This window comes from Gracilinanus agilis, chromosome 2 (genome assembly GCF_016433145.1).
Source record: "Gracilinanus agilis isolate LMUSP501 chromosome 2, AgileGrace, whole genome shotgun sequence".
Taxonomy (NCBI): Eukaryota; Metazoa; Chordata; class Mammalia; order Didelphimorphia; family Didelphidae; genus Gracilinanus; species Gracilinanus agilis.
The window spans coordinates 319,102,220-319,122,948 of NC_058131.1; the positions used below are offsets into that span (position 1 = coordinate 319,102,220).

General features: G+C 41.0%; 1 protein-coding gene across 1 annotated transcript in view; it reads right to left on the minus strand.

Moving 5' to 3' along the window:
* The window catches only part of NEK6 (NIMA related kinase 6), a 128,739-nt gene that overhangs the window by 29,398 nt on the left and 78,612 nt on the right, over positions 1-20,729 (minus strand). Inside the window, exons 6-7 of the mRNA XM_044664249.1 lie at positions 8,699-8,807; positions 7,391-7,498 (exon numbers count right to left, since the gene is read on the minus strand). Of these exons, the coding sequence (XP_044520184.1) occupies positions 7,391-7,498; positions 8,699-8,807 (217 nt within the window). The remainder of the gene's footprint in view (positions 1-7,390; positions 7,499-8,698; positions 8,808-20,729) is intronic.

Genomic DNA, 20,729 nt, shown 5'->3' on the forward strand with positions numbered 1-20,729 from the left:
CCATCACTGGAGAGCAATGATTCTTCTTTTTTTTTTTTTTATGTCAGACTCTTTTGACAGCCTGGTGAAACTTAGGGGTCTCTTCTCAGAATAATGTTTTATTTTGTTTTGTTTTCTATTCATTACCTTCTGTCTTAGTATCAATTCTATGACCGAAGAGTGTCTATGCAATGGGGGTTAAATGACTGATCAGTCACACAGCCAGGAAGTGGCTGAGGCCAGATTTGAACATGGGACTTTCTGTCTCTAGGCCTGGCATTCTATCCACTGTGCTACCTAACTACTCCAGAATAATGTTTTTAAATGCATAAAATAAAATACATAGAATTACAAAGGAAATCAAGAAGGGTAAAATAAAACCATTTATGTGTGTGTTTGTGTATATGTATATGTATGTGTGTGTATATATATACATTTTTGTATATGTATATATATGAAATAATTTCATAGATCTCAGGTGAAGAATCCTTGGAGATGATCTCTAAAATGACTTAGCTCTAAATTTTATGAAATGTTTGGTGAACTAGGTACAAGCGGGGAAAATCCCTCTTCGTTCCATATCCAGTTAAGGAAAATCAAGAAGGTCAAGGACTTGATAATCCTTATTGGAAACCAAAATAGGGCAGGAGTTTGGAGACTTCTTTATCCTGAAAAACAAGTCAGCTGGTTGCCTGTGCAGCCCTCTTCCCTGACAGCATAGTGTCTCCAGAAGATCACCATTACCTTTGTACCTCAAGAGTTAAGCCCCTTTCTGTGACCTCTCCTGGCTCAGAACCTCCTTTTGGTTCCTAAGATGGAAGAGAGTAGGAGGAGCCCACTTATAGGGACTGATCCAACAATAAATCCTCTAGTTTACCAGTTTCTGTGAAGTCACAATCATGGACTAAAAACATTTGTTAAATGCCTGCTATTTGCATCCCACTTATTTAGAGATGAATGCTAAGCACTGGGGATATCAAAAATAAAGGGCAAAAGAGTATCTCTGTCCTCAAAGAGTTCCTGGGGAGATAACATAGAGCAACTATTTACAAACACTAAAGGTGAATAGGGCCATGCCCTCCTACTCTCATATCCCTGGGATGTATTAGCATAGGAACTTTTCTGAGGTGATGTGTTGTGTCAGAAGAAGCTCCTGATGCTCATGTCTCTTCACTGTCTTTCAGATACTTTCAAACTGGCTCTTTCCCCTTTTCTCTTCCAAGTCCCACTCTCACCTCTGACAAATATACTACCTCCAAGGGAATGGCTTCCCCTTCACACTCCACCCCAACCCCACCCCACCTTTCAAATCCTACTAAGGTTTCACATGGAGCTCAGGAAGGAAATGGGATGTCCCTAGAGGTAGTAAACTGCCTATCCCAAGTAAATGCTGAATGACCATTTGTTGAGGTTGTTGCAGAATAGATTCCTGTTCAGCTATGGGTTAAGCTAAAAGGCCAGCGGTCCCTTCCAACTCAGATTCTGCAATCCTTGGTGCTTTGAGGGACCTTGGCAATTTAGTACATTGATATTTTCTGCCTGAACTTTACAGATTCCCAGCTGAATGGAAGATCACCTGTATTTGGACCAGAGGTCATGTAGTCAAAGTTACTGCTCAATCAGACCACTTCTATCATATCCTCTACAAGTATCTGTCCAGTTGCTTGAATATCTTTAATAATAAGCAGCACCCAAGGCAGTCCATTCCATTCAGAGACAGCCCTGATTATTAGTACCATAAGATTTTGAGCCAGAAGGGACTTTAAATATCCCTTTAGTCCAAACTTGTCATTTTATAAAGGAAGAAACTGAGGCTGAGAGGTTAGGCGATTTTCCCAATTTCATGTAGTTAGGACAGGGGTCAGCAACCTTTTTGGCCGTGAGAGCCATAAACACCACATTTTTTAAAATGTCATTTCATGAGAGCCGTACAGTGCTCACAGTGCACTCCTGTAACAGCGCCTGAAAAAAAATTGACTTTATGGCTCCTGCAGAAAGAGCTATATCTGGCCCTCAAAAGAGCCAGATATGGCTCGAGAGCCATATGTTGCCGACCCCTGAGTTAGGAAGTTGCAGAGCTGAACTCAAGTCATCTCGTTCCCCCTCTAACAAATACACTTTCTGTTTTCTCCTGCTGCCTCCAATGGTTGTCCTCCTTCACAGAGAGCTGAAATTATCTTCCCTGTGACTTCCTCACTTTTTCTTCTTAGTTTTGCCCTCTGGGGCCACATAGAACAAATCTAATCTCTCTGCTCCATGACAGCCTCTCATATACTTGGAGCCCAGGGATGAGGTTCTCCCCCTCAGTCTTCTCTTCTTCATGATACCTTCCCCCAATGGTCCAAGGGCTGCTGCTGCTCTTCTTTGGCAGGTGGTGAGCTTGCCACTCCTCCCCTTGACAGGGATCTCTGTCCATCAGGTATTGGTATAAGTGGGTCCCGCCTCTCCTTGTCCCAGACGTGGATTGCCTCACAGCAGCAGGCTGCTCTTGCTCTAAGCGAGACACAAGCTTGGATCTTGTGAGCTGTGTACGGGCAAATCCTTCATTTCTCTTTCATTACCCCGGCGTGTTCTGTCACTTATTTTTTCCTGTATGCAATCCTGCCTGACAAATATGATCTGCTGCCTGGTAATTCGTCTGACGCTTATTCTGTTCCTTGCTCTAATTATGGCTCCGGTCCCTGACACGAAGGCAGTCGTGCTGCCACCGCCGGGTAGTACACCTGTCACACTGGCTGTAGTACTGCCTAATGCCCTTTTATGCCAGGCTGATGGGAGCAAACACAAAATCCAAGGGAGTCAGGGGTGGGAGAGAAAAGAAATAGATGAATAGATTTGCATAAGTCCCATGTTCAATTCATGGGTCAGTAGCTTTAGAGATTAGAGTTCACCTAGGTTGTTACAGACACCATTATGACACATAGTAGGTCCACATTAAAATTAGGCGATGCATATTTTAATAGATGCATAACTGTTCCACTGATGCCATCAATTCTAGAAATAGAAGAATCAAAACTAGTTAAAGCTGGAAGCAACCTTAGAACATAGAATGTTGGAAGTTGGAACAGAGAACAGACAAATAATTTCACCTAAGACTCAGGTTCTTTGTCTATAAAAGGAAAGGACTGAACTAGATTTCCAGGGTCCCTTCCAACTTTAGATTGCAAGACAAAACCAAAAGGGTTAGCACAGAAAGGCAACCTTAGGGTACAGCTGCTCCAAATTCCTCATTTTACAGATGAATAAAATGGGACTCAAATAAGTAAAGCAATTTACTTGAGATCATGCAACAAGTTAAAGTCAAAGGTAAAGATCAGAACTCAGTTCTGCTGGTTCAGAGACAACTAATTCTAGTTTACTAAGTTAGAGATCGTTGGCTTGTTATTTTGGTAAGTTTTATTGTAATGAGCAGAGAGTTTCTTTTTTTCTCCCCTTCTATCCTGCAGCTGGAAATTTAATAATAAAATATGAACTGACATTTATATGATGCTTTCTGGTTTTAAAATGTTGGCCCTGTTTGATTCTCAAAGTCTCAAGAAGCAAGGTGTGTGTATTGTTATCTCTGCTCCCCATAAGAGTAAACTGAGGCTCAGGAACTTGCCCAAGGCCACACAGTAAAAGGACAGAGCTAAGATATTACTTGGGCAGTTCTCCAAATTCAGAGTCTCCTTCATTGCAACCCTTTTCTACTTTGCTCTTATTCAAAATTGTTTCAATCTGCATTCAGAAGAGGAACAGGGTCTCACAAAGTGGAGCTCTCCTGATAACTACTACATGAGAATCTTCAATTAATCCAAGGATAAGGGTCGAACACTCAGACAGTCCATTTCCAAGTTCCAATTTATTCTTATTACTATAATAAGCACAGCAGCCAAAGTAGATAAAATCATATCATTGGAAAAAATCATGTTTCTGCCTGTTCCTAATGATGTGATCTTAACTGGCTCTGATGGTTGTGTGTGTATATGTGTGTGTATGCATGTGCACACTCATGTGTACACATGATATAAAGAAGAGGCTCAAATCTGACAGGATAGAACTATGGACATTTTAACTGCTCAGGAGAAAAGGTTAGTTTCTCTCAGTTTCTCTCTTTTCCCCACACTTCTCCTAACTCCTGATGTGATCCTAGGATACAAACCAAAGTTCTACCTGCTCTGTGTGTGTGTGTGTGTGTGTGTGTGTGTGTGTGTGTGTGTGTGTTGGTATATTTTAAATAAATAGTATAGCTAATGTTTTGTAAGCAGAGTTGTATGCTTCAGTGGAACTGAGGGAAAAGGAATCGTGTGATCATTGTAATGGAAGGGGCATATCTGGATGCCTGGGTTTGAGACCCAGCACTACCACTGACTCGTTCTGTGAGTTTGAGCAACTAAGAAAATTTGGGGACTGAGTTTCCACATATGGAAAATAGGAGAGTAGAACCAGATGACTTATCAATCAAAAGCATTTATGAAGTGCCTACTGTTTGCCAATGTACATTAGGAATGGGAGCTACAAATACATAAGTTTTTTTTAAACTCTAAGAGTTTAAATTCTGCTGAGGAGATATGTGATCACAAAGAAGTAAATACAAGGTGTCCCAAAAGTCTTAGTGTACAATTTTAACTTTAATAGCTGTACAGGATATATACAAAATAAATACATAATATTTGGAAAAGGAGAGGTAGAGCAGAACATTAATAACTAACAGAGATTCAGGGAAAACCTTAGGAGGAACTTGTGCCAAGTCTTAAGGGAGTCAGGGGTTCCAAGGGGAACAAATAAAAAAGGAATATCTTCTGGGCATGGAGAAAAGACAGCCTGTGCAAAGGTATGGAGAAGGATGGAGGACAAAGTGTCATAGAGGAAAAATACCAAGAAGGCCTGTTTAGCTACAGCATGGACTGTGGGAAAGGGAAAGATTTTGTTATTGGTCTAGTAAGGATGAAGCCAGAATGTGAGGGGTTTTAAATATTGGGGGAAGAGCAGCTAGGTGACTCAATGGATAGAATGCCAGGACTGGAGTCAAGATGTCCTGGATTCAAATATGGCCTCAGACACATCCTACCTGTGTGACCCGGAGCAAGTCACAACCTCAATTACCTAGTCTTTACTGTTCTCTTTTCTTAGAAGTGATATTTAAAATTGATTCTAAGGCAGGTGATAAGAGCTTTTAAAATAAATAATAGCCAGGGGAGTTTGCGTTTTATCCTAAATATAATAGGGAGCCAGTGAAGCTTCCTAAGCATCTGCCTACATTTTAAGAATATCAGTTTAGCAGCTATGTGGGTGATTGAGGAAGAGAGAAACTGAAAATCATAGGTTATTGCAATAGTTCAGCAGGAAGGCAATGAGTGCCTGAAGAGAGACTCTGACGTTCTGTTCTAAAGTCCTCTACAGCTCAATACTATGTTCCAATATTCAGAGAATTAGATAATTTGGAATCTAATACAATACCCTCATTTTACTAAGGAAATTGAGACTCAGAGTAGTTAGGCAACTTACCCAAGATATTAGCATATAGCAGAACCAGGACTAGGAGTTGAACAGAGGTCCTGATGTCAAAGTCTTACTCTAGAGTCCTTCTCATAACCCTTACACATTGTGTTCTAAAATCCTTTCCATTCCTAATATATTCTCTAATCTTCCTTCTAGCCCTAACATTCTACATTCCAATGTTCCTTCCAACTGTCAAACTTTCTATTCTAATATCTCTTAAGAAAAGCAGAGGGAATTTGAGATACACTTGGATTTTTATCATGAATATAAAAGGAAGAAGAAGAAAGGAGAAATTGGGGAAAACAACCATTATCTCCGGAGACCTACTCCCCCAATCTGGAATAGTCTAGTATTACTTGAGCCATAATAGTCAAAACTGGTATCATTTCTGAATGATAAAATAACCAATCCAACAGTGATTGAGTGCAAAGCCAGCTTCCTAGTAATCCCCCTGTATTCAAACCTTCTGAATCAGAGGGGTATGACACAGGATTTTTTTTTAATCACTTTAAACAGCTACCACTGTTTGATCACCAGAATTAATAAATTTCACCAAATCATATGCTATCCGCTACAAGTCTCAGAGCCATCTGGAGCTATATGAATAATGCACACTAACAGTTTACATGAAGAAATCATATTTTTCAGAGAGCTCCTTCGCGTGAACCAAAAGACGCTCCCATATTATCATTCTGTTTACACTCAATGTGTGTCACTTGCACAAAGGTGTCGGAACATGAGAGACAGACCAGCTTGTAAGTTTGGGGTGAGACAGAAATGAATTGGGCCCAAAACCATTTTTAAGAGGTTGGGGAGAGAACGAGGAAGGAAAGAACTTTACTATAACTCATGATTCTCATTTCCTTTCCCTAGTAACATTTTGGTGAAAATTTTAATATAAGTAACAGTGATGATAACACTGCCTTATTTTTTTTTGGTCCCACATTGGCAAAAATGGACAAGTTTTTTCCTTTCTCTGGACCTTAAGTTTTCTCATCTGAAAAATGGGGGGAAGGAGGTAATTAAAATAGTGTCCAACATCCATCTGGCTCTAACATTCAATATTTTATGTTTATAATATTCTGTGTTCTAAGGTTCTTCCAGTTCTAACATTCTGTGATTCTATGAGCTTGAGAGGCCTAGTAGGAGCAACCATCAAGCAAATTTAACTTTTACCAAAACCTGAAGAAAGGCCAAATGCTTGCAGCAGTTGCTGGTGAATGTAGGGAAATACAAGAAGAGTTTTAAACAAGTAGCAGGAGGGCAAAAACTTCTCTGGCTTCTTTGTACTACCTACTTCAACACAGATGTTAGCAGAAATATCCACATATTGGGTCCCATCAGGCACTTCGAGTCTTTTATGTTTAAGTTACAAAACCTTGCTGAGGTTTATAATTCTAACTAATTTTATGTAGCAAATGATATTGCAAAGTTGCATACAAAATTAATTCCTAAAAGTAAAATCCTATTTTATATTAAAAATATCCCTCCGCCATCTTATATCATCTATTGCTTCTGGGAAAACACACTATGAGGTAAAGAAACATCCCCAAGGATATTTAGTTCCAAAACAAAAACCCTGCAAATAAACAATTGCTGAAAAGCACCATTTGGCTATCCTGAATTATCAATGTCCTTGGGAAACACCATTGTGGCGTATGTCTATACTGGAGTGAATCTTTTCCTGAAGTGACAGAAATTTAAGAAGGTAAGCAATCCCTCCTAGTTTCTCTGTTTTATATATTTTATACACATTCAGATATATAGAGAGGCAAATACAGAGAAAGACAGAGACAAATAGAGAGAGGGCGTGGGGGGAGAGTTCTTAAAGAAAGGCTGACTAATACTAGTTTTTAAATCAAAGAAAACACAGGGGCAACAATGACCAATTCCAAAGCTTGCTGAGGCTTTTGGAAGAGACGGGGCTTACCTAAGGAATGCGCTGCAGTGGTCTTGGAACTAAAGAAGCGGCCCAGTCCAAGGTCTCCCAACTTCACTACACCTGTGGCTGTTATAAACACGTTGGCAGGTTTTATGTCTGGGAGGAAAAGAAAGTTAGATGTCAAATTCAACAGGGATCACATGGTTTTAAGGCTCAATTTTAACAAAAACACACACACACAACACCAACACCACTATCTAGAGCAACCTTTTTGGCAGTGAGAGCCATAAAGGCCTGCGGAAGGAGGAGGATGGAGGTGGAAGCGCTGGAATATGGGGCATGGGCTGAAGGGTCCCCTGGGGCACATCCTGGGGCTCTGCCTGGTCTGGGAGGTGGAGCCAGATATGGCTTGAGAGCCATACGTTGCTGACCCCTGATCTAGAGAGATTACAGAGCACACGTTGGCAAGAGAAGGCAGCAGAGTAGTAGAAAGCCCTGAGCAGAGAGGCAGAAGCTCTGAGTTCCAGTCTTGATTCTGCCACTAACTTACTATATGACTTCAGACTAGTCACTTTATTTTGCTAAGCCTCCAATTTCTCATTTGTAGAATAATAGGTTGGACTACATGGTGTAAGGTTCTTTGTAGCATTGACTCTGCTGTAAGAGAAACATGTGTCTGATATTTACTTACTACCTATATGACCTTGGCCTCCCTGACCCTGGATCCTCATTTGTAAAGAGGAGAGAAAACTAAATGGTCTCTGGGGTCCCTTCTAGAGGCATAGATCTATCACTTTATATATATTTAACACTTTAGGTTCTAAGGTTTCTTCTCACTCTAACATTCTATATTCTATGGAACCTGAGCTCAAGGGTCCTTTCTGGGTACAAAATATATGGTTCTAAAGAACCCAGGAAGGCTAGCAAATAGGAAAACATCCAGCATATTTATGTACACTGCAGAGGAACCAAGAAAATCCCACCAACTCGTCCATCATCATATCCCACTAAAGACAAGACAATGAAATAGATGTTGCAGAGTTCACCACATCCCCAAGCTCCAGCCTTCTACTTCTGACACTCTGCTAATGGCAGGTTTGACACTCGACTTAATATCAGTGTCTAGAATACAAAGCAGCTCATCTTCATAATGCTCCCCTCATTCTGGACTGACTCCTTTAACAAGGAGGCAAAAAAAAAAAAACAACCCATCAGGAGAAATCCATCTCGCCAGTGCTGCCGTCTCTCCAAACATGCGTTGGCTGCACATCAGCATAATTGTTTTTGAATGTAGCCACTTACTAATTGGAACATTATATTATTATTCAGTGAAAAGAGAGAGCGGATTAATGTTACCTCTGTGCATCACCCTGCGGGAGTGCATGTGCTCCACGGCGCTGCACAACTGCACAAAATACTTCCAGACCGTCCTCTCGGGGATTAACCGTTTCTGCTTTTTAAAAAACTGTAGAAGGAAAAGCAACAGCCAAAGAGAAGAAGAAGAAGAAGAAGAAGAAGAAGAAGAAGAAGAAGAAGAAGAAGAAGAAGAAGAAGAAGAAGAAGAAGAAGAAGAAAAGGAGGGAGGGAGGAGGAGAACATGGAGGGATCAAAGGACAAAGAAAGACAAGAAGAAAAAGGAGGGAGGGAGAAAAAATGAGGGAAAGGAGAAAAAAGAGGAAAGGAAAGAAAGGGGAAAAGGGAGGGGGAAAAGGAGAGAGAAGGAAAGGAAAGGAGAGAGGAATAAAAAGAGAAAAGGAGGGAGAAAAGGAGGGAAGGAAAGAAAGGGAAAGAGGGAGAAAAAGAAAGCAAGAAGAGAAGGAAGGGGAGGCAGGAAAAGAAGTAGAGGAATAAGAACAAAAGAGAGTAAGGAAGAGAGAATAATGAGAGATGAGAGACAGGAGGAGAGAAGAAAAAGGAACAAGAGAGGAAGGAGAGGATGGAGAGAAGGAAATAGGAGAGGGTGAAGAAAGAAGAAGGGATGGAGAAGAGAAAAAGAAAGCAGAAGAGATGAGGAAAAGGTGGGGAAAAAAGTAAAAGATGTTAAGGACAGAGGGGGAAGGGCAAGAAGAAAAGAAGAGGGAGGAGAGAAAAGAGAAGGAGAAGAATAGGGAGAAGGAAGAGAGAATGAGAGATACATACAATTAGGAAAAAAATCAACAATTCCACCCTCCCCAGTACAGTGACAAAGTACTGAATATGGTGTCAGACGACCTGAGCTGGGATCCTGGTTCTACCATCTAATATTAGTGTGGCACCATAGAATGTTAACCTCTCTTCTCTCTAGCTCCCTCATTTGCAAAATGTAGAATATTTTCATACTCCTTTACATCATATGATATAAAAGCTTGAAGGGAGACCCTGAGATGAGCTAGTCCAAACTTCTCATTTTATGGATGAGGAAACAAGAGGCCCAGGGAAGCAGTGACATAATGCGACACAGCAAGTCAGTGGCAGGGTTGGGGAATCGAACCCAGGTTTTATTTTTGTTTTTTCTTGGTTATATGAGGCAAATCATGAGAATACATCATATACCATTAGGTAGCATATAATTGCTATTTTTTTTTAAACTATTCAGGTTAAGTCACCTGCTGATGACTCCTATCCTATCCCTATCAGCCATACAGAGAAGCCAGATCTGCCCAGCCATTACCATTTTACTCCTTGTGTGTGTATTTAAGCCTCCTACAATCCACTAATTAACAACCATTATGAAAAACACGCTTAAATAGGTTTGACATTCTTGAATGGACACCAATTATAATTAGCATTTATCTCTGTAATTACCTTGTGAAACATATTTAATGCCTCAAAACAACAAATGTTGAGGATATCTTCCCTTAAGTAATAAAAGGACACTTTTGTGGGGGAGATTTAATAAAAGGGGTGTGTGTAAGAAAGATAGGTAGATAGATTTTCTGATAACATTAGTTTCTATATGATGGTCAGTGAACAAATTCAAGAGTCACCATTCCCCCACCCCCAACAAATATTTTTTCCCAAAAGAACCATAGACTAAGAAGTCTAGTACAATGGATAGTGCACTGACTAGCTATTGAGGGACTGAGGTTCAGATCTTGGCCCTGCCATTTATTATTAAGCTACAGGACCTTTGGCAAGTAACTTCTCCTCTCCTAGTCAGTTCCCTCATCTGTAATATCAGGGGTTCAGACTAGGTGATTCCCCCAAGTCCCTTCCAGCCCTCCTAGTTGATGTAAGATATCTTCCTGTTCTAACTTGCTATGACGAAGTATGTCCTAAGCTTTTAGGCATTAGCAAGGATCCTGAATTTCAACAGCTCAGGGACTAAGAGTAAACTAAACAGAACTCACCGCTCTGCCTGGCAAAGGACACTTGGACACCCTGGAATGCAGGTTGGCCTCCTCTGACAGGAATGCCTGCCAGGGAAGTGCTTGGGAGCAGTAAGATGATATGTGGCATTCTCAGGCACCAGCCAGCTCTGGCAGGAAGTTGCTTATAATCCGCAAACTGTAAACTGGGACCCTATTGGCAGAACTTCATCAAGGAACAGTGTGTGCAGGAACCAGGCCTCTCTCTAGCTCATGCAGTGTCAACAGCAGCTTCCATCTCTCTCTCTCTCTCTTTTTTTTTTTCCCTGACTTAGTGTGGATGCCAACTTCCTGCCTCTGGCCTGAGTTTCATGAATAATGTCACTGCCAGGCTTGTTATCTGATTCAATAGATGTTCAGACCAATTCCAGTTGCTGACATCTTCACCCTCTACAAGGTCCAGCTCATTGAAGGCTGTCTTTTCCAAAAAGGCTGCTCTGATGGTCCTTCCATTTGGAAATTCTCTCTCCCCTTCTTGAGTCCCTCTTGGTGCTCTGGTGGGAACATCCCTAGAACTACTCTACACTTAATACAATACAGTAAGATCTGTTGACTTCACCCTTTCTACTGGGCAAATCCCAAACCTTTCAATGACTATGGGGCTCTTTAACCTGGAATATATGAACTTGATTTTTTAACAATTTTTATAACAATATCTCAGTACAAATAATTTCCTTTGAAATCCTATATATTTTATTTTACTCATTTAAAACATTACTCTGAGAAGGCATTTCTATGCTTTAGCAGACAGACTACCAAAGAGGACCATAATACAACAACGGTTAAGAATCTTTGCTGTGGAACATGATTTCATGAATTGCCGTGGCTAAAAACAATTCACCTTCTAGTGACAAATTTCCTTGTCCTGCTTTAGACAGCAGATATAAAATCTGTGAGCCAGCTCATGTGTGACATGTTTCTGGCTTGGTAAGATCTGCTGGAACCTACATTCTATAGGCAGAACTTTCAAGAGCCGAGTCATCTTCACAAGAGAGCAATGGAAGAAAGCTTGAGGAGACTGGCACTTGTTATACACTATTTTATTCAAATTATAGCTTTGTGTCCTAGTGAAAGAAAAATGAAAGACGATGGGTAAACAGCCTGAAGAATACAGTGATATCCTCAAAATACTTAAAAGAACCAGAGGACTGAACACAACCATAAGAGGAAGACCAGGATGGTGAGGTGACCGGAGACCAGGATGATGCCTGTATGGTTGCTATCACTGAAGTCTCTATCTAGTAGCAACCCCAGAATGCTTTGAAGGCAACAGCAGAGAATGCTTAGCTTGAAAAAATGAAGATTCTATCATCCTTATCTTCTTCTCTCCAGAAAAAGAACACTGACTCGAAGGTGGGAGAACACAGGTTCAAATCTTGTCTCTGATGTTTCCTACCTATGTGACCTTGGGTGAGTTACCTAACCTCCTTGGGCACACATCTCTGCATCCATAAAACAATGGTGTCAGCCAAGATGGACTCAGAGCTCTAAATCTATGATCCTGTGACTCTAAGGGCTCTCTTCTAAATGAGTGATAAGACTTGCTCTGCTTGACCTTAAAGGGCAAAAATAGGAATGGCGGTGGAAACTGCAGGGAGAGATTTGGGCTATCCATGAGAACTTTTCCAAGGAAGGACAGACTAGCTCAGGAGGCATTAAGTTACCCATCACTTGAGACCCTTCAGCGGAGGCTTGTAGAGGGGATTTCCTGCTTCAGGAAGGAGAGTGGACAAAAGGACCAATGAGCCCCTTCCAGCTCTGACATCCTGAGACCAGGACTCCCAATGCAATGGTTTTTCCACTACACTAGGCACCAAAGCCTACAAAACACCAAAATACCATAAATAATAGGCCAAAAGAAAGCAGAATGTTGCATACACATAAGATGTAGTTACTTTATTGATAAGTTTTGTTTCACTGTCTTTTGTTGTTATTGTTGTTATTAAAAGGAAGGGTCCAGGGCCAGAGGTCCAAGAGGAAACAATTATGGTTTTTATTTTTAAAGGGGACCAATGAAATTTTGAAAAACAGTATTAGTAACAACAAAAATAACAGATGGGGAGAACTCCTCTAGCACCTAAAAAGAAGACCATTTCCCTTCTCCCAGCTACTATGAGTCATAGGATTTATAACTGAATTAGAAACTCCTCATTTAAAAATAAGGAAACTGAGGTTTGGAAAAGGGACGTGATTTGCCTAAGGTCACATTAATAAGTCACAGAAACAGGATTCAAAACCAAGGTCTTCTTACTCCAAATCCAGTGCTTCCCCATACATCAAGCTGCTCTGGCTGGCCCACATAAATGTGGGAATCCTAGGCCTGTGGGGGCAAATCTGACAAGAAATGCAACAGCTTTAAGCCCCCAAATGGAGACACAGATACAGCCAGACTGCAAGGGGAGATGGAGAGTATTATTTATGCCATAATATTGGTTTAATTCTCATTAAAGTATTTAAGAAAGGAGATCCTAGACTGCAAGTGGTAATTTTCTAAATGTCATGTCCAATAAGCCTCGCCTGACATTTACCAGGAAGCCACAAACTCTCCAGTGGATTCCTACACCAGCCGCACAGCCCTGGTACTGCCTTTACAGTCACTCATAAATAATGTAGACACAGGCCGTACACCACCTCCCCCTGCAGCCCTGGCCCAGCGGAGCTGCCTGGCTCAATCAGCCTCGCACCTTCTGAACAAAGATGCGCCTATTTCTGCTGCCTCTCGGAATCCACTGGTCTTGTCCTGGGCTGGCAGAGAAGAGGGGGCAGGCAGTGCAAGGATTCAGCATCCCTGCTGGAGCCACACCGAGAGAGAGCTGGGAAGGAGCTAGGGAAGGGGAAAGACCCAGAGCCATAACTAGGAATTCTTGTGTCTGGGGTAACTTCCTCAAACCATGTCTAGGAGAAAAGGTTTGGAGGAATGGGGGAGGCATGGGCAGAAGCTGGTCCTGGGGGGCAGAGATCCTAAAGAAATATGAAGAACAAGGACTGTGCTGCCCCCAGGCACAGGAGACACTCCAGGTTAGTAACTTCTCACTTTAAATGATTATTCTTGATAATTTAGTACCAACGGCAGTCACTGCTTTATACACAGCATTGAAGAAACATGTCTACCAGAAGGAAAGGTAACCCCACCCCCCGCAGAAAGTGGGTGCTTTGGGGATGAAAGAGGGGCTGAAGCAAGTTCCTCCTATCCTCCTTTCACCAAACCCCCTATAAAATGTTCCGTGGATCAGGACAAAATATGAGATCTGAAAAGGACCTTAGGGATCATTTAATCCAACTCCCTTTCCTTACAAAGGAGGAAAGTGAGGCCCAGAAAAGGAAGGTCCTTGTCCAAGGTGGCAGGGAAAATCTCATTTGCCTCTCACAGAACCTGAGACTGAGGTGAGGTCAAGTCAAATAAAGCCCAAACATGTGGATTCGAGATCTGTTAAAGCTAAAAAGGACCTGAAAGATGTCCAACACTCCCATTTGATGCAGGAGGGAAAAAAAGGCTCCCTCTTCCTATTCACTAGCCAATCCTGCTTGCCTTCTTAAAAGAGGAAATGTTTATTATCACACTGGGCAAAGACCCAGGTCACTCTGCCCTAGTTCTGGTTTGGGGTGCATCTAATTTTGGTGTCTGCCTAGAACCCTAGAAACAAGGGACTTTGACACAAGGAAGGAAACATTCTCTTCTAAATAATTCAAGGATTTCCAGGATTGAGTTTTTGTGCTGGGTAATCTTTGCACAGATACAGACCATTGCCACTCCATGTCTTGGCAGATAGTTGTCATAAATTGCCACGTGCCAAAATATAGTTCAATTCAAAGCAAATGTGGAGGGAAAATATTATGTATATTAAGACCAGTGCAAGAAATGTTCACCTTAGTTCAGCCCCTCATGTGGTCTCAATAGCTTCTTATGCCTGTTTTAAATCCTTCCCTCTACAGCCTATCCTCTATATAACTTTCAAAGTGATTTCCCCAGAACTAATCATGTCTAACCAGGTTTCCTCGTCTGATTGAAACTGTAGTGGCTCCCTAATGCCTCTAAAGTTAAATACAAACTCCTCTGTTTGGCATTTAACATCCTTCACAATCTGGCTCCAACCTACCTTTCTAACCTTATTACTACACACACCTTCATACATCCTACAATTTAGCCAAACTGGCCTTCTTGTTGTGACTTAAACACTGTGCCCACCTCCATGCTATTGCTCAGGCTGCTCCCTTGCCTGGGCCATGCTGCCTCCTCACCTGTGCATCTCAGTTCAGAGTTCTATAGAAGTCCTTTGCTGATCCCCAGAGCTACTAGTGTCTTCTCCACTTCCCCAATTACTTTGTATTTATTTTATACATCTACATGTGCGCGCACACACACACACACACACACACACACACACACACACACACACACGGCTCCCTTCCTCACCCTCCTTCCAGAGAATGTAAGATCCTTGAGGTCAAAATTCTCATTTTAATCTTTAATAGTAACCTTGTAACCACAGTACTTAATACAGTGCCTGACATATAGTAGTATCTAATAAATGCTTGTTGGCTGATAGTTGTGAGAATAAAGAGATTATATATATATATATATGGCTTTGTAACAGTGATGCGCCAGAAAATCTTAGGCTTTGATTATCACTCCCTAAAGCTTCATTCTTAAGAGGGGGCAAGGAGCTGCATCACAGAAAGAAAAATGTGAAATGTCTGAGAAATCAGTAAAAGTGAAGCTAAGCTGCAAGGCATGTATGCACTGTAGTACAGGATGCTACAATGAGTTGACTGCAGTTGTGGTGTTTTTGTGTAAAGGAAGCTGAGAACTGAATTGACTTAAGTTAATATGAAGTATGTGTAGGGAACCGGAAGGAGGAGATCATATGGAATGAGGGAAAGAAGGAAAGAGAAAAGGAAAGAGAGAGGGGAGAGAGAGAGAGAGGGAGAGAGGGAGGAGAGAGAAAGGAGAGAGACAGAAGTTGGGTCTATATAGAGTACTGGCTGTAGTTCGTGTCAAAGTTCTTACCTCTACTGTGACATTGAAGGCACAGCCAAGTCTATCACAGGCCAGATAATACTATGGAGAGACTGCAAGCAGACAGACAATTTTCACAAGGAAATTTCACAAGGAAATGCATTAATTCCAACAAGTATCCCTAACAGTGATAAGAGTGCTAGAGCTGAGGCAGAGTCTAAATGCTAGGGATACTTACATTTATGGGATGAGAATAAAGAAAAGGATACGGAGGGTGCACTTGGGCATAAATAATGAACACTAGTGTTCTTTAAGGTTTGTCAAGTGCTTTATAAGGAAGGAAGAGTGACAGAAGCCAAGGTGGGGACACACTAATTTCTAGAAACACAGTGTCTAAGGCTAAGAGAAATCACAGAAGAGGACTGAGAATGGCCACTGTACTTGGTGATTGGGGTGTTTTTAGTGTCCTTGAAGTGAGCAGTTTCAATCTCAGAGTAAAGACTCTAAGAAATTAAGGGACAGATGGCAAGGTAAAGAAGGGCTACAGGTATAGAATATTCACTTGAGAGATATGTGTGGATAGGAAAGAAAGGCGACAAAAGCTGGAATGGGGAGAAGGGAAAAGTGATCTTTAACATGGAGAGACAAGATCTGTGTATGTTTGACAGCCATGAGAGAAATGCCAGCAAAGAGAGATTCGATTAGGTTAAGTACTCTGCTGGACTCTGGAGATAAAAAGATAATAAAAAGCAGTCCCTGACTTCAAGGGCATCCTACATTCTATTGGAGGCATACAATACTTATACAGGAAGATACTTGAGGTACTAGAGATGAGTCAGGATAATTTTGAGAGAGTCTTAAAAAGAGTTAAAAAAAAAAGACCCTCAGAGACCATCTAATCTAAACCCCTTATTTTATAGAGGAGGGCCTCAAGTCAGGGAGGTTAAGGGGCTACCCAAGGTTACATGGGTAATTAGTCCGAGAGGGAAATTTTGGACTCCAAAGCTCTTTAGAAGGTTTGGCTTTTGAAAGGAAGAAGATTACTTCTTCAGTTGAGATAGTAAGGGAAGAAGAAAGAATGAGAATAAAGATGGAAAGCTACCAGAGACAGGTACAGGTAGGACAATATGAAACAGGATAGAGTAGGAGAAAGGTTGAGTAGAGGAGATAGAATTCAATTAACCAAAATAAAATTTGCAATTTTTCAGGAACACATCTACTGTATAAAGTAAGGTACACCAGCATTATACATTTTTAAAAACTCTATGCAAGCAAGAGAAAAAAACAATTGCCCCTAGAGATGGCAATTGAGAGTAGGGGTGATGAAAGGCACAAAAGAAAAGATGAGTCAAGATGGGGAGAGGAGAGAAGTACACTAGGCTGCACAACTCTAAGGTGTCCTTCAGTTCTTGTACTGTAGGTCCCTTCCAGCTCCACTATTCTTTGTGATGTCAATTGTATCAAAGAATTTCCAATAGTGGGAAGCATGATTAGAGATATGTGTGTCTACACGCTGTGTAAATTTCTTACAATCATAATCACTAACTAATCCAAACCTGCTACTGTACACCTGGTTTAGGCAGGCAAGGAAAATTAGGGGAAAACTTTGTGACTAGAAATCTCATATGAAATGCATCCCAAATTCATGAGATTTTCCCTTTAGGCCACATGCCGGGACACCTCAATTCTACATTATAAGGTTCCTTTTTGTAATGATATTCTATGTTCTATGTGTTCTCCCAGCCCTGACATTCTATTTTCTATGGTTTCACATTCTATGTGCTAAGATCCCTTTTAGCTCTGATATTCTAATAATAATAGCCTAACATTCTACATTCTGCAGCAGTGGCATCACACTCAAACAGAAACAGGGGACCCACTAATCTGTGCCTAAGGATCCCTGCAGGCTGCATATTGACTTAGTTTAAAAATGTAATATTATCTAAGTTTTATTGTCCTTTTTAAAAAAAATTCTGTTAAGTATTCCCCAATCACATTTGAATCTGGTTTGGACTGCAGGTGAGAGTCCTGTGAGTCACATGCCGTGTTTGATACCTCTATTTTACAGTCTCTTTTAGCTTCGACATTCTATTTTCTCTGTTCTAACATGCTATGCTCTAAGATTCTTTCCTGTTCTATGTCCAAAGTCCTCTGCCAATTTTAAGGTTCTACCATTCATTCAACAAACACTGACCTACGGTGTGTGGTGCACTGTGCCAGGGAAAATACAAAGATAAATACGACCCGTTCCCTGCTAGAGAACATGAATGACTGGACAATTTGCTCTGGAGTACAAGAGGCACCATCAGGCACACACTGAGAAAGACAAACTGCTGTGACATGATGATGATTTAGTACATGACCAAAGCAGGGAGGTGAACTTTTCGAAAGTGTTCATTTATAATAATCATTGAATAATGATGGAAGGAAACAGGTAAAATACAGAGAGCGGGCTGAAAGTGCGAACAAACATGATATACCACATCTGTTCTCACCGGGGATGCGTCTGAAGATTAACATCTCTGAGAATGCATTAATATGTCAACGAAAATATAGAAGCAGGTGATGATGGTTCAACTAAAGCTGCTTTTCTGCGATACAAGTATTCCTCCGAGCAAAATAACAGAAGAGCAAAGCAGTGAACATTTTCGCAAGCCCCAGTCCCTATGGGGAAGAAAGTCAGTAAACTTTAAAAAAAAAATGCTTCTTGAGCCTGATGAAGGACAGCATAGCTGGAACTGCAGAGCTAACCTAGAGAGTGGCCCAGCACCAGCTGTCTCCAACTGGGGATGGAGACCGAGGAAGCCCCGGTCAAAGACTTCTGCTCATTTCTAATCCTACTGGGGCCCCAATAGGAAGGAAGGAGATGGAGTCAGACACAGAACTGAGGAAACAATACCTGATTAGAGAAGGGAAATGCATCTTCCTCCCTGCCTCCCTTTTCTGTTCTTTATTGCTTTATCTATAATGTGTATATGTGTGTGTGTATGTGTGTGTGTGTGTGTGTGTGTGTGTGTGTGTGTGTATGCACATATATTTTTTAAAGGAAGCCTAGTGTAGTAGAGAACTCTAGATCTTAATCCCAGTTAATGCCACTGTGTCTCCTTGGAGCATGTCACTTCTTCTGTGCCTCAGTTTTCTCCTTAGTAGAACCAGGAGCCTATATCAAATTATGGTTCTCCGATGGTCCTTTTTCAGGTCTAACATTTTATGTTCTATGGATTTTCTAAGTGCTTATGTTCTGCGTCCTAACATTCTATGTTCTCAGATCCCTTCCAACTCTAACATTCTGTAGTCTATGTTCTAACATTCTGTCCCAAGGCCCTTTCCAACTCTTAACATTTTTTGATGTCTGTTGTAACATCCTGTATTGTGAGGTCCCTTCCAATGCTAACATATTTTGTTTTAGCATTCTATTCTCCAAGGCCCTTTCCAGCTCTGATATTCTATTTTGATTTATTCTGCCCTTGGGTGCCATGACCAAGGCCAGTTTCCCATCCCTCACACAGAGAAGAAGCTACTACCTGGTCTGAATGCTGCCAATCCATTACCAGCTCTCTCTGACTAGCTATGATGTTAATGATGTGGGTGTCCCCTCTATCTGCACAGATCCCAATTCCAACATACCTTCTCCTCCTGTGACATGTTCTTCCACAGACTTTCTCTAGAGGATCCACCTAACATACTAGAGACTTTCTTCCCGGGTAGTGGGGTCAAACCCAATTAGAAAGAGAGACCACTAAACCATATATGAGGATCCCTCAGGTTACATATTGACTTAGAAACTTTGTGTATGTGTGTATACATACATATATATATATGCATAATATAAAATATCAGGGTCTTGGATTAAAAGGAATTTCTATGTAGTAGAGAGAATTCCTGTGTCAAAATCTGGGATCACAGGCTCCAACTAATCTGTGGATTTTTGTATTTTCTTTGTCCTTAGCAATTTCAAGAAATGCTTTCCTTTTAACAAAACTTGGTAAAGGAGACAATGATTCTCTTCCTGCCCAGTGACCCCCATCACTTATGAGGGTGGGGTGAGGTTAAAAGTCTGATGGACCACCTCCTAATTAGCAACTTACCAATTCGAGATGGCTTGGCATTTTCAAGAGAGGGGCTCAATAATGAGCTCTCAAAATTGTATTTATAAACCTGCCTAGGGACTTGTGGGATCTTTGGTCATTGAGAAGGCCACTGATCTATCAATCTATTGGTTATATGCTAGCCTAATCAATAAACTGATATTCTTACACAAAACCAGTCTCAAAATATTTTGATCATTATGTATGTACACACAATATATATTTACATATATTAATACATCAACACATTAAAATCAGGTAAGAACTATATTTTAGTCTGGTTTGGACTTCACTCAGAAGCACTGTGGGTTACATGTGGCTCACCTGTTTGACACCTCTGTGCTAGGATTCTGTTTTCATATATCACAAGCACCAGTAGAACATCTAGGCTACCCTTTTCATTATACTTTCCTCTATCCATGTGGCCAGCCTACTTCCTTTTCCAATCATACATTCCTTTGATGATATCCCTTAGATAATTTATGGTGCAGAAGCTATCACTGGAAACATGGGAAATATTAAAGCTATAGCTTTAATGGTTTAAAACCACACCAAGATTTTTGGGACCCCCTTATATTTAAGATGTTTGTTGTTTAGTTGTTTTTCAGTCATACCTGACTGTAATTCTTTGGGGGAGTTTCTTAGCAAAAATACTGAAGTTGTTTACTATTTCATTCTCCAGATCATTTTATGGTTGAAAAAACTGAGGCAATCAGGGTTAAGTGATTTGCCCAGGGTCACACAGCTAATGGTATCTGAGGCTAGTTTTGGATCTGAGTCTTCCTGACTCCAGGCCCAGTTCTCTATCACTGCACCACCTACCAACCCTATATACAAAATAGATACAAGGTAATTTTGAAGGGAGGAAGACACTAGGAAAAAGTTAGTGAAGAATGAGGAAAGGTTTCACGTGCTGTAAGAAGGTAACACCTAAACTAAGCCTTGAAGAAAATCAGGGGTTCTGAGAGGTTGGAGCAAGGACAGAGGGCATTCCA